Raw genomic sequence first — 15,692 nt, forward strand, 5'->3', positions numbered from 1 at the left:
TTTTGAACCTCTATGAATCCATTATCGAAACTTTGAAAGTAATATTAAAATAGATATAATTAGTTAAATGAAATTGTGTTGTAATAAATAAATAAATAAATAAACAAACAAACAAATAAATAAATAAAAAGTTATAAGTAAGTATCTCTTATAAAATCAACTTGAAGGTGATTGTAATGCATTTCTATAAAACAACAATTCGTAATAAAAAAACAACGTACATATATTTTAAGCGATTTTCGAACATTTTTTATAATCTATCGTTATTTTTGAATAATATAATATATTTAAGTATAAATATAATATTTGGTTTCATACAATTCCTTTTAAAATAAATAAGTACTAATAAAATACAAGTATAATTCACATATATATATATATAAATAGTAAGTCCTCCCCGCGAGCTTAAGAAGGTTTTGGAGTTAATTCCACCGAATTCGCTGACGACGCTGGTGACGCTGCTCCAAATCAGGTTGGTAGATGCACAAGTGTCAGAATTTCGTTGAAATTAGACACATGTAGGTTTCCTTACGTTTCCTTCATCGCCAAGCACGAGATGAATTATAAACACAAATTAAGCACATGAAAATCTAGTGGTGCCTGCAATTGTACTTATATAATATTAGGTAAATAATAACAAAATTCAATTCAGCACGTTTATTCGTCACTAATATCAAATTTATATTACAAATTAAACTAAATCATTACATCCACAATTTTATCATTTTCATATACACAATATGAAAGAAAAATATAATCAAAAGTTAAGTGTCAACAAAATAATATTTATCATTGTAAAAATATAATATTCTTTGATGAAAAATGACTTTTCTACTCCTTTTAAATCTTTACTTTTTTCATTACATAACTTACTTTTGAACTCCATTTGAACAAAATATATTTGAAATAATAAAAGTAAAATTATCGTATAAAGCACAATTTTGAATTAAATCGATTTAACGAAATTGTTGAGTGAATTCTTACATATATTCTTTGAAATACATTGTACATTGTAAATGCAAACAGCCTTAAAAAAAAATGAAAGATATGTTCCATTTTTTATTAACACAAACAATGCTAATAGACGTGTTAGTCTATATAAATTGTTTGTCATGGAAATGGTACAAGGCTAAATATATTTTTTAACAGTTTTAAATCCCTCATGTAAAGTAACTTTTATAATAGTAAATTAATGTAATTTTATGATATATTGATACGCACCGAGCACCAACTATTACTATATCGATTCATTTCTTGTACAATTTTATAACTAAGTACTTACTAAAAATATATAACAAGACCGTTGACAGACAGACATTACGGATAATCTGTTTATGTTCTATGAATATATATTTAATTTAAATTATAATTAAAAGCAATATTATATATGAGTATTGTAAGAAAATCATAGCTATTCATGGGGCATGTTTAGTTAAGATTAATAAGGTAATGTCATTTTTCTTTTTATAAATTGTTAAAGGAGGTTTGATTACGTTATATTTATTAAACATTTTTTTGTCACTTCAACTTTTGTTTTATTACACAATTTATCTCAACCAAATTGAAATATGTATATCATGATTACTTTCTGAATATTTCTATCCTAGGTCCTTTGTACATGATATAATCTATAATTTTCTGTTGCGTTTCAACGTTGACATAATTAGAGAAAAAAAAAACTTCGTTTAGATTTCATATACTTCTCTATGAACTGAAACAAAGATATAAGCTTAAATTAGTTACTATTTTACAAAGTTTGCATCGTTTTGTATGGCGCAAGGAAGACTTTTTAGTGGAGGCGTGTTAACGACAATACAAGCGCACTCTATATACCCTCACTCAAAATCCAACACGACGTGAAAGAATTTAGGCACATGTTCAATGGCTAATGTTTTCCGGGGTACGGAAGTATAAAAACTGTCGCTTTAGAAACCGAAAATGTGAGCTGCTTATGGGAATTTCATAGCTGACACCCAAAAGTAAGAGAAAACTATAAAACCTACTTTTCTTGAAGCTAGTTCAAAATAAAATTAATATTAAATTTCTCTATTTAAATCAATATAATTATATTTTAATTAGGCTTTATTCAAACTATTAAAGCGCAGAGGCATTTTTATATTTATTTATTTTCATTTAAATTAGTTATGCCCCATTTTAAGAAATGACAAATATACTTATTTACCCCTTCAAATTAACCTTAAAGTATGTGCTAAGAGTACTACTGTAGCCCAAGGGATCAAAATCGATCCAGCGCCCGCTATATATCGCTAGGCGGCCCGAAAATCATTACGCCATTGACGCTTTAAAACACACGGTACGATTCACGATACAATAGGAAACGAAAACATAGAATTGTGTTTTCAATGATCTTACACAAGACTTAAATCAATAATGTATAATTGGATATAGCTCTGTTCACTCACGACGACGCGCCCCTCCATCTACCATGAGTGAGAATTGTGCATTGGTATGAGAGACGCTCGTACTTACAGGATGTCTTAGTGTGCGTGAGGTGACTAATGTAAGAGTAGAGACAGCTAAAAAAATACAAATTAAATTATATTTCTTAATGCACGCCGATAAAGCAACGAGATATCTCGAAGTGTTTTAACATAAAATTTGTTACCTGTATTAACGCTAGCTGGCCGCTGTGGAAGAACTTTTACTCATAAGCTTAGCTACCATCTCTTGTACCCTCTTCATTTCTTCCAACTGCGTCGTCACTTGATACAGTCGGTTCTCACGCTCGACCACGGTTTTTTCTAATTGTTTTATCATCTGTGGATTTAAAATTAACGCTGTATGCGGTCACTATATATATATAAGATCAATAGCTTTAAAAACTTTATTATTTACTTCATATATTAATCGTTAGTAGAAGAAAATATACAGATAAACGCAAACAAAAAAAAAAACAAGACCAAATAGGCCAACAAAGCAATAATGTACTTACATTGTCCCGTTGTTCCAGCTCCCTCCTCAAGCTGCTGTCAGCTGCGGCCGCCTCCTCCAGCTTCTTGTCACGTTGCTTGACGCGCTCCTCGAACTTGATCAATACACCTGCTAGTTCGCTGTTTTTATTCGTCTGAAAACAATTCGTTCACATTATATTTGTGTTTTTTTTTTTGCATGTTTAAAACATTATAAGAAATAAGCCATATATTCATATATAGTATATAATATACTCTAATCGTAGGAAGAGTAAATATACACAAACTCATAGTCTGACATCGAATTAACTGGTCGAGGGATTGAATAATCTATGGTATACATTATGGATTTGCGAAATAAATAACGTTGTGTAAATTATCGGAACTTTGGAAGTAAAACAGAAAGGGAATATAATATAACAGTTTAGTGGAATAGTGTTGTATTATAAATAAAGATATATAAGTCAAGAATTTTAAAGTTTATCTTTATACCTTCTAATAATTAATTTAAATATTCCATACGATTCGATAATAGCTCAACTATATTTAGAACTAGAAAAAAATCTTGATTAATATATTTTTATTTATAATATGACTCTACAACTTAATTCTGAGGCAAAAAACTACTTATCTAATCGCAAAGTCGACGAACAAAACGCAATTTTTAAACCAATCCATAATTAATATCAATATATTATTATATCTCAACACATGTCTACTCAAGGTCATACTTGTTTGTCTTTTCTCCTGCGATTGGACTATATATAAATGTTTTCATGGTAACCGGTCATACGATGTCGAAGTATATATATCTCAAACAGATAACAAAAAAAATGATTTCATAAATCAGATAATTACCTGCTGTTCCAACTTCTTCTGCAACGTCCTATTATCCGATTCAAGTTGTTTAAGTCGTTCTTCCGCTTCTCTTTCTCGTACTTTCATTTCGTTTTCAATATTCTGAAAAAAAAAATAATGAACATCAAAGTTATCCCGAAAATATTTCATTAAGGATAGGAAGGTTAGATGTAACATTTATAAATGTAAAAAGTTTTCTGTTCCGCTTTTAATTACTCAATCGATCATGAAATTTTACAAAACGTTATCCTCCACAGAAAAGGGAACCTAACCTAACCTGACACCTGTCTCCCTCCCTAGGCGAAGCCGAGGGTGAAAAGTAGTTAAAATTACATTGAATAAAAATAATGATACATACAGTTATCTGTGCTCTGAATTCCTTTTGTAAAATTTCCTTTTGATTCTCTTTATCCAATCTCTCCGCAGCCAACTTCGCTCTGAAACCTCGTAGCGTCGTTTCGGCGTCCTCTAGTTGTTTGTGAAGATCTTCTATTGACTTTTTGTGTCTGGAAATAAATAGTGTTATTTTTAAATGTAATTTACGTTGAAACTTACGGGTGCATGGAAGTGGTATCCGTTGCTGAATCTGACTCAGCTTTTAAACCTTACTCCCCCATACTATTTTTCTTGACATCAGAGCACAGATAAATTATAAACAAATTAATTGTACACGAAAACTCAGTGGTGTTTGCCTGGACTTGAACCAGTGATACTCGATGATTAAGATCGATAAATTCTACCCACTGAGCTCTTATATAAAATTATTATATTGAAATAACTTTATTCGTATCAATAATCGTTTTTAACATTATTATCAACAACATTAGTGTAATTATTATGAGTAATATTATTTATCATCAGCGGGAAAAGCATAATTGTTTAATTGTAAAATAGTCTCATGTGTGTATCACGCGGACAAACATATTAAATATATATACATAAATACCTTAAATTACATATTCTAAATCATATATATGTTTAAAAAAATAAACGTTTTAAAATCTTACATTTTTAAAATATTACAGATTTTCTTATTAATCAAAGTAAAATATAGGTAAATATAAATTAAATATCATGTATGTCAACAATAAAACCAAAGTTCAAAAAATAAAAAGTATTGCATCGGCCGGGAATCGAACCCGGGCCGCCCGCGTGGCAGGCGAGCATTCTACCACTGAACCACCGATGCTTACATTTGTATATGTAAAATTCACGTTAGTTTCACTCATACTTCTATTTTTTTTTTATTATTATTTGTACTTATTCGTAACCTGTATTCTTATTAATAATTTCTCAAAAGATAGTAATATTTCATTGCTGACACATAATTACATCAATAGACTAAAACATGAACATCGAAATTTTTCGTTCATTATTTTTAGATTTTAATACTAAATTGAAGAAACTTATCATTGATATCAAAACTTTCCATCCATGAAAATAATTATAAATTTACGTCTATAATTTTTTTTTGGATTTCGACCATAATGTTTTTTTTTTTTTATCTAATAGTAAAATTCCAAAAGCAGACATTAGCGTTACAGGAAATGTGTTAGAAATTTTGTGTATTATATATCCATTTCAAATAGAATATCACTCCTGATTCTATATTAACTACTTCTAAATTATCCTTGCCTCACACCTCTTATTCCAAATGGTATGTATGTACCGTTTGGACCTTTAATAAATTTGTTTTTATATTTAGACCAGAAACTTACTTTTCATTTTGCATCTGTGTCGTATATAATACATCTTGCTGAGCGGAGTTAGTGGCTTGCAACAACGCGAGTGCATGTTGTAAGGACGCCATGTGTTCTGTTGCGCCCTGCACGAAACAAAATAATTATGTACACTTCTCCTTACAATAATACTTCTTTATAAAATATTAAATTATATACAATTATATATATAATTAAATTAAATTTATCGAAATTCTTGGTGATTATTAGAGAAATTATTTAAAAGCAATATGACGGATTGTGATTGTAACATTCTAGAACTAATAGGTGTCGCTTATAGTCTTACTTAAATGATTTATAATTTTATTTCTACGAATTGTCTAGTGCTTGCATTTATGACCATTTTATACTTTCATAATTGCTACTTTGCTCTAACACTTTGTTTACACTTTACGTGTTCTATTTTGTTAACCACTCCTCCGTCCACAGTCGAAACAAGTACCAGGCCGTCGAGACCGCAGACGGAAACTTCTGATTAATATGGAATCATAACATCGTATTGGTCCTCACCTGTAACGCTACTGAATGCGAGTGTAGCCGCTGTTCCAGACACGTCATCTTGTAACCGTACAGTTCCATCACACTCGACGTCGCTATATCTGATATCTGTAAACGAATACAAACAAACACTTATACATCTACCCATTAACCATTTCAATATTAAAATAGTTTATATATGATTTTGAATTAATGGTATATATGTATTTAAGATACATATACATATAACTGAATTGAGATTTTTATGTTAGTAATATAATACTAATTTCTTTCTTAATTAAATTATGATAACTATAACAATAGTAAAAGTGGAGAAGAGAGGGCTACATTTTATCCAATACATACAGTTTTCCTCGCAACCAAGCGAGAGCTGAATTTTAAGCACATGAAAATTTGCTCAGGATTTAAACCGGCTTCGGGGAGGATCATTATTTTAAATTTAGAACTGCCAGTTGAAGAAATGAAAGCTCAAATTTTTTCAATTTGCTCAAAAGCAAATAAATATTAGGTCCGAATAAGGCACTCGCCTTCCCGGCCTGCAGCGCCTCGCCGAGCCGCGCCACGAGCTGGTCGAGCGCCAGCTCCTGCGCCGCCGACACGCGCTCGGGGCCCGCGCCGCCACCCGCCGCCTGCGCCCAGGGCTCCGCCTCCGCCTCCGCCTCCGCCACGCTCTGGAGACTCTCGCCGAATATCTGACGACACGAAAATCAAATGTTATTACATACAAGATGTCCCGACCGATTTCAACCACCGATATTTAACGATGACTAGCCGACTAAGATGGATAGACGCACTCTCATTTTATAACCCGTTTTTATTTTTTATGGATTTTTTTGGCGGACGAGCATATGGGCCACCTGATTGTAAGTGGTCACCACCGCCCAAAGACAAAGGCGCTGTAAGAAATATTAACCATTCCTTACATCACCTATGCGCCACACCTTGGGAACTAAGATGTTATGTCCCTTGTGCCTGTGATTACACTGGCTCACTCACCCTTCTAACCGGAACACAACAATACAGAGTACTGTTATTTGGCGGTAGAATATCTGATGAGTGGGTGGTACCTACCCAGACGGGCTTGCACAAGGCCCTACCACCAAGTAAAGGAAGAACATGCGACGTTCTCAGGAAGAAATTCTACGCAGGACTTCTTGACAGTCCTAACACAAACGACATGTCGGAATTTATAAATCCCGTATCAATTTTTATACTGTAAATGTATTTTAAATGAACCCTTACAAAAATATATTAACCTGATTCATTTGATCCGATGGAAAATAATGATGTTTCACTAGTTGCATGATCTGTCTTCGACGTGATCCGTTGTTACCCGTGAGCGCCATACATAGGAGCTTGCGAACCTGCAACAAAACTTTATTAAGTAAGAAAAAACGATTTACAAATTATACGATACAAACAACACTTATAATACACGACTATTTCACTCAACTTATTCCGAAAACAAATAAAACAAACAAACTAACATTCAAGACGCCATTGTTTCACGAATTCATATTGCATACCATAGATTATTTCAGCTCTCGACCAATAACGTCTCGTCAATTCAAGGTCATAGTTTTTTATTTATCGTTATTCTTCCTGCTATTGCAGGAGGCTATAGATAAGCTAGAGCCTGTTTAGTTTGTTTATTAAATTACTTATTAATATTTTTATTAAATTATTCTCAATTTTCAAAGTAAACAATTATCTTGTAAAAAACTTTAAAAACAAAATTACCATGGAAAAATAATATCATTTAAAAGTACAAACATTCCATATGTACTCAACAAAATCACCCTCTCTATTCAATGCTATATTGGCTTTTTGAATGTTAAACAAGCATGAGCGAGTGTAATTACAAAAAAAAAAGTAATAGGAGATCATAAGTAACTAGACATTACTTACTTTATAATAGGTGCTTTTCCTCCTTACAAGGACTGCTTGCAATTAAATTAAAAACAAGATAAATAAAGATATTATAATGAATACCTACTAGGAAATCATATGCAGTTGGATCTTTGGTACTCGCTTCAATATTAAAATGCGATGTAATATATAATGCGAAAATAACTCTGTTACCTCTTCACGCGTTAACCGATTTAGATGAAATTTGGTGTGGAAATGGTTTGACTCACTTAAAATCTTATTAATTCGCCCATCGAAGGGGTATAATAATTGGGGGTGACGGGTGAGTATTTTAGATATTTAATAAGGAGAACAAATAGCCTGGTGCTAAGCTGCCGCCACTGCCTTTACACATTGACATTGTAAGGAATTTAAACATCACTAGCATCGCCAATGGGCCACTTATCTCTTAATAAGGTCTTACGTTATTTGTGCCTTTATTTATACTGGCTCACCCTTTAAACCGGGACACGATATTTTTTTTATTTTTTCATTTAAATGCTTTATTGACCACCATAAAGTTAATGCGACAAAAGGCGGACTTAATGCCTGAAGGCATTATCTGCCAGTCAACCTGGCAGAGAATGATATATTTAGCGATAGAACATATGAGTGGATGGTAGCAACTCAGGCCGACTGGCACAAAGCCCTACTACCAAATTAAATGATCTTAGGTTTAGGTTTAGGATGTATGAGGATATTTAATAAATAGGTACCAGGAAACCATAAGCAGTTAAGACATTAAACTTACTTGATGATGCGCTAGCATCCTATTGAAGGCGGCTTCCCAATGCTTCGAGAGTGGAGCTAAAGATAGTCCACTCCGACATGCCAACACCACACTCTTTTGAGCCGTTTCCATACCCACAGGACCATTCTAATAAAAGACAAATAAATACATTAAAGCATTAACTAAAACATATTTCCTTTTATTTAATTTGCTAAGCATTTCTTTAAAGTAAAAGAAAAAAATATTACGTCCGTAAAATATTAACAAACGGAATATGTTCATTAATAATGCAAATTTTGTAACGAATATTTTAATTAGCACTCATAAATTAGTATAGGTTTATTTTTACGTTTTGTTGTTTTTATTTACCTGTGAAGTATACTGTAACACGCTGTATAATGTGTCTTCGAAAGAATCCGGGGTAACCTCTTGCAAAACGCGTTCTTGGGTCTCACTCGACTCGCATAGAGCTCCAACTACTTGCAACTGGAAATAATAAGAATTATGAACATTATTTATAACCAGCTACAATAAGTAATACTCAACTTTATTTAGTAAGTTTCTATAAAATATTGAATAGTATGATCATTTATTTTTTGTCATAATTAATTGAAGCTTGAGTAACAATTGTTGTAACAATTGAGCTCCTATCGCGACTACATCTGTGTCAAATTCATACAAAGTAATGGAACGGCCTATTTTCACACCAGTGGTACCTTTACTTACCAATAATTAGTAAGAAAATTAAATTGTCATAAATTACTGCACAGATTAAAATTATATGTTCTCGTTATTTGTAATAATTTACCCATTGCAATCCAACTTTCCCTGGCTCTAGAGACGGTGGCACCAGAAGAGCTGGCAAACCATCACTAATAACTCCCATTAGCTCTTGTGGTAAAGCACCTTCATCTGTAATAGATGAAAAGTTTACATCAATAATCTAAATAAAAATGGAATCATTCGAATTGGATTCCAAATTTAAAATTTTAATTTGTCTTTTTTTATATTACGAAATATTACCCTTGTATTGAGCAATGATGGTTGCAAACAATTCCAATGACTCTGGGAGACAAATTCGACTCGATTTCATACACAGACATACAAGTTGACAGTGATGACATCTCAGCGAATATAGATCTAAAAATAAAAATAAAAGTATATAATTAGATAATCAAACATTAAGCAAACAAAGAGGACCATATGATGGGTTTTAAATTAATATAAAATATTGACAAAATAATCGACTTCTAATTTAAATGGGAAGTACTAAATGGTGAGTGTACCCTCACAAATGAATAAAGCACTTATCTTCGTGAATAATTGAGTCATACAATGCAGAAAATTAAACTGTCCTTTCGTAATCATGGTTAGTGCAGTACTATGAGTCTATGACACTAATATTTACTAAGTCACAAGAAATTTAAATATTATTGTAATTCTTTAGGTAGAAAATGAGGTTGACTGTGATTGCTATTTTTTCATTTAGATTTTTAAGAGATTTTATTAAAACAAATGAATAATTTACATAATAATTTTAGGCGTATTATCATAATATATATGTAACTATATTATATTTATTTATTACACGACATATTTGATATATAAAATTATATTTAATATTTATTTACGTATATTACGCACTATACATTCACACTACACATTTATATATTCAATATTATATGTATAAAAATTTTATATAATATTATTTATAATAATAATTAATTCACGAGCATACTCGGGTGAAGCGCGTAGTATGCGGCAAGGCGAGCGCGCGACGATATGATTTCCACGTCTACCCGCCTCTGCGTTAGATTTTAACAACTAGATGCGAATAACGAACTTAATACATTCCACCTTACGCTTCGATATCGAATACATGTTTTACTCTTTGTTATTATATTTCGTGATTATTGATAGTTTAATTATTACTTTTCTCCTTCCGAACTGTATGAACTTTAACCTTTCTGTGTCAGTCTTGTAACTTTCTTCTGTGTGCAATATACGTTCTAAATAGTGTTGTGGACTTTTATTAAGCCAACGTAACGGACATTAACATCTCCATAATAATAAATAAATACATATAATATTTTTTCTTAATAATAATATATCCTCTTGTTGTTTTTAGGCTTACCCAAATTTACCAAAATTGCTAGAAATTTCAACACATTTTGTAAGCAGCTCATAGCATTTTCTGGTTCACCCATGTCATCAGGTGGTGTTTTACACAGCTCGTCTATTTTCTAAAAAAAAATTAAATAAACCAATTATTAATGAGTTTTACTACATTATTTTATAGTATATAATGTGGTATTTATATGTTCAATTTAAATAATTATTCTTTCCCAAATAAAGCACTGTTAGAACAAAGTATTATGAATTAGTTTTAAAAAGTTAATATGTCATATGACAACAATTCAAATTAAGAATTTCAGGACAATTCAAACTCAACTCAAATTCCTTTATTCAATATAGAAGTATTACACTTTCTTATTGATTGTCAAGTTAAACACTACCACCGGTTAGTTAAACAAAAGAAAACACCCTGACCTGTGAAGAACCGGCGAAAGAAACTCAGCGGGACTTTTTTTTTTACGTCAATGTGGCATTCGGCTATGGCTATCCTTTGAACATCACTAATATTCTTAGTAAATGATAAATATTGAATAGTTTGTATACATGAATGCCAGACAGAAATTTCTTGTTTCAGACTAAAAAGACACACATACCACTAATGATTCCTGAAGAGAATTATTAAAATGACTATATGAAAGAACATAGCTTCGTAGATTATTGTCTGTGCACAGATCGTTTATAAATGTGTATGCATGTAGAAGTTGAGTTGCATCTCTATCACTGGAAATGGAATACAAAATTATTTAATTGATATCTATATAGGCGTAATAATTAATTTGATAATTATATTGTAAGAGCAATAATAAAACAATACAAAAAAACTTAAAAATGTAACACAATGTTTATTTATTAACAGTTAAATTTTTATTAATTAATTAGACTGATATTGGTTACTGATTGAATTTGAATACCTACACAATTGCCTTATTGAATGTTCGCATAGTGCAGCAAAGATAGCTATGTATGTCCGACTGTCGAATTGCAGATGAGCCCCGTGTACCACTGGATAAGCATAACAGTAGTCTACATACTTCGACACCACCATAACCACCATCCTGAAATGAGAATAGGACAGTAACCAAAAGATGGTAGTCAGCATATAAATCACTGCATGCTGTTGCCAAATAAAATTATAATTCAGAAGTTTTTGAAAAATAGTTACCTCATAATTAGAGAAATGTAATGGATGAATATTACGAGAAATAATGTGGGTATGAGTGACAGCATGTAACAAGCTACATTTACAACATGTTAATGACCGTTCATTGATTTGTGTTTTGCTTATGTCTGATTACAGAAGAAACAGAAATAAAGAGCTGAAACTGAGATGCTGAGGGTCTTCTGTAGTTTTTAGTTTCGAAATCCTCTTTGAGATAATTTTGTATGGTATTTTATTCATAAAATAGTGTTTTCTCAATAGATATAAACAAATACTCACCTTCAAGCTTATCAAATGTACAACAAAATCCTTTGTATCAACGGTTCTCATAAGTGCATAAATCGCAGGTAAATTTCCATAACAAACATTTACTAATACTGTCAGAGATTTGTGACCAATCGTCCGATGCTGAGGTTCAGACATTGGCTGTAAAATCCAATCAGTAAGCTGCTTCATGAGACTGGTTAGGTATGATTCTTGCCAACTAATTTTTATACCATATGAGATGTCCTATAAATGAATAAACAAGAAAATGAGTTTATAATTTCATAGACTAATCACAAATAAAGGTAAAATAGGTAATGCCATAAATTAAAAATAAACATTTTGTATGCAAATAACATATAATAAGTTGAAGCTTGCTCGGGTTTTAGGAGTTAGTTTTAGATATAAAGATAAAAAAATATTCCATCTTTCCTTGAGCTTCAAGTTTGCTCCATACAAAATTTCATAATTTCATTTGGTTCAGTGCTTTGGCTGTGAAAGTGTAACAGATGGACGGGTAGAGTTACCTGCATCACAGACAGAAGTTTAATTTTTTTTTCATTCGATATTGTATCTGATAACAACCGAGACAGGATTGGCATAAATCTGAAAAATTAAATTAACATTCAACTTTTAAAAATATAAAGACACCCATATATTTTTTTTTAAATTAAACACAAAATTTACTTGTAGGTATGGGTGAGTGCATGTCTGGCACTGGGTTCGACGGACGCTCTGGCAAGAACCGCGACACCTGCCCAGTGCGGCCCTCGACCATCGCACATGACTCGCCACAACGAGCTGAAGAAAGCACATACTTCACTACGCCCCGGAGAAAATATTGATAGGTCACAGGACGAAGCGATGAGCTAAAAATATATATATATTATTTTACCATACATTTAAAAAATAGACCGAAAGCTTTCAGTTAAATTAAATTATTTATTTCCAACCACTCATTGTTTCCGTGTTGGTATTATATTTAAATTAAAGTACTTACCCCTAAGTATCGAGTCATCATATTAACTGCAGATTCACTATGTGTAGCTTCAAACTCACGAGCTGCATTTACAAAAGCTTTTAAATTAGCAAATTTAAGTCCATCAGGAGGATTGTTGTTCCAACCTTCAACACCGTCGACTTCCATCATAATGGAAATAATTTAAACACTGATTACTAAAAAAATAAGATAAGTTGTTTTCGTGAACTAAATAAGGACTAAAGTTTATAAATCAGTAAGTAAAACATATATAAAATAATTAAAATGCTAAAAACTACGGCAATAGCAAGTTGAAAGTTTTAACTTCAACTGTTTTTATGTTAGACAATTTTTACTATTGGTCTATTAAAAATACATCGGAACAGGATCATCTCAAAGTAGTTTTAATTGGATGAAAAGGTTTATTTACAAAATGCTAGGATGTAATTGGTTAATAAAAACAGATTAATAGATATTATTCAAATGAATTTGACAGATAACAAATGTTATACATACACGAATAGTGTTATTTATTTATTTTAAATTGAGGTAATAAAGTAGATTTACGCACTATATTAAACTATAATTTTATAAATGTTGAAAATTGTACGTTGTTCTAAGACACAATAAACTGCATTTAATATATGAGTTATGGCAGACTTTATACTCATTACTGTGTGTCTTTGATAGCTACATACTTACATAATATTGGGTGTTCTCGTTGTCACTTGTCTGTTTATCTTTTCTGACTTCTGAGTTTGACAAAAAAGAAACTGTAAACTTAATATTGAAATTGTTGAAAATAATAAATAATTGTCATTAAATTTGAAGTCAAACAATGGCTTTACCGGAAGCACAACCTGCAGAAGTTCTTCGCGCATGGCAAAAGGATGATCTGTATGAAAAACAACTAGCTGGCTCTTTAGCAAGACTTGTTCCACCACAACATGCATCTAAAGCTGTTCCTATATCTTCACTACTGTACAAGTCGTTTACAACTCTCAAAGACTTGCAAACACTCGGAGAAGAATATTCTGGAATAGTTCAGGTGGACGAAACCTACCATAAACTGCCATCGTTCAGCAGCCGACTTCTAAGCATTTTGCTTTCAGCATTTGGTGAAAATTTAACAAGGAGATTGCTAAGTAACATGGAAAAGCAAATTGAACATAATGCGACATTAAGACCCGAAGCACAGAATATAATATTAGTTGTTCTAAAAGCTTTGAATAACATAGTACCTCAAGTTGAAAGTATACATAGAGCATTATCTTACATAACTGGGGGACCATTGCAAATTGGTAAAACTGTAACTGGAATTAATTATGTCCATGTGAGACCAGCGGCAGCTGCATATTACGCTCACTTAAGGTTGTTAGGCGTTGTGACTTTGTTACATGCATTCATTTCTTGTGGACAAAGTTTTTACCAAGCTAAGAAACATATGGATGATATGAGAGAATTCCCAAATGAAGTAGATAGCAATAAATCATGTATAGCATGTTTAGAAGAGATAATTCAACCATGTGCATTAATATGCGGACATATATTTTGTATGAGTTGTTGTTATGGAGCTCTGGAAAGCTGTCCTTTATGTCGAACTCCCTTCGCAAAGAACACAGTTGTGCCATTGATGAACTATCGTCCAGGTAGTATGTAAAGGTTATGTTAGTATAATATTTGGGCTCAAAGTCGAATTTTATAGGATTGTGCAACTTGTTCATATAAGTAATTTTACTATGGGAATGTATAATCTATGCCAGAAGGCTGTATGAGTAGAGGAGAAATATTTTTAAATACAAAGATGTAGAAAAGAAACACCAAAAAAAAATAGCAAATGATCTATGGAAATTTGATTATTTAAGAAATATATAGTTATTTAATATATTCTGGTATTTACTATTTTTAGTGACATGTATTGAGAAAACAACCATACTAAAAGACATGCATCTTATTAGATAAAATCTTGGAAACAGAAAAATATTTTAATACATAAAAGATCCTATCAATACTAATATGAACACTGTGATTAACATATAAATAAAATTTATAATTATTTAATAATTATGGAGTACTGGTATAATGTATTAAGTTAATTTTAATAGATTAAGAGGATATAAGGCTGTTAAATAAAGAAATGAATAAGTTAAACATTTGAATGTTCAAAGTTATTTTTATTTCTAAACTTTGTAGTGGAATTTCTAAAGGATAAATTACAATTCTTTTAACTATTTATTTCATAAAAAAAAAAACTTTTATTAACATAATTTTATTTAAAGATGGTAGAAAAGGTACAAGTAATAAATAATATTATGTTGAGAGGAGTTAACAATATTTAATATGTATTTAACAAAAATCTGGCAACACTATTCTTATTAAAAAATATGTTAAATGCAAAATTATGCCGAAATAATTTTTCATGCAAAAATAATTAAGCAATATACTACATACACTTATTAAGAATGTTTTTACAAAATTCCATATAAACTAA

General features: G+C 31.2%; 2 protein-coding genes and 1 non-coding gene across 3 annotated transcripts; 1 reads left to right on the plus strand and 2 right to left on the minus strand.

Annotated features, from left to right (window-relative positions):
• Positions 1-840: 840 nt before the first annotated feature.
• Positions 841-13,534, minus strand: LOC125073392. The gene is made up of 20 exons (XM_047684206.1): positions 13,223-13,534; positions 12,910-13,091; positions 12,750-12,828; positions 12,238-12,468; positions 11,715-11,854; positions 11,393-11,519; positions 10,798-10,906; positions 9,687-9,803; positions 9,472-9,575; positions 9,033-9,149; positions 8,685-8,810; positions 7,282-7,389; positions 6,553-6,717; positions 6,038-6,133; positions 5,507-5,613; positions 4,147-4,294; positions 3,789-3,890; positions 2,954-3,085; positions 2,627-2,778; positions 841-1,711 (listed from the first exon to the last, which is right to left on the minus strand). The coding sequence occupies exons 1-19, from the start codon at positions 13,370-13,372 to the stop codon at positions 2,638-2,640; spliced, it is 2,481 nt and encodes an 826-aa protein (XP_047540162.1). The 5' UTR covers positions 13,373-13,534; the 3' UTR covers positions 841-1,711; positions 2,627-2,637.
• On the minus strand, positions 4,907-4,977 carry Trnag-gcc. Its single transcript has one exon. It is a non-coding gene; the product is annotated as a tRNA-Gly (tRNA).
• Positions 13,535-13,868: 334 nt separating the features above from the next.
• Positions 13,869-15,088, plus strand: LOC125073501 (peroxisome biogenesis factor 10). Its single transcript, XM_047684357.1, has one exon. The coding sequence runs from the start codon at positions 14,040-14,042 to the stop codon at positions 14,859-14,861; it is 822 nt and encodes a 273-aa protein (XP_047540313.1). The 5' UTR covers positions 13,869-14,039; the 3' UTR covers positions 14,862-15,088.
• The last annotated feature ends 604 nt before the right edge of the window (positions 15,089-15,692 follow it).

Source organism: Vanessa atalanta, chromosome 24 (assembly GCF_905147765.1).
Source record: "Vanessa atalanta chromosome 24, ilVanAtal1.2, whole genome shotgun sequence".
Classification (NCBI taxonomy): Eukaryota; Metazoa; Arthropoda; class Insecta; order Lepidoptera; family Nymphalidae; genus Vanessa; species Vanessa atalanta.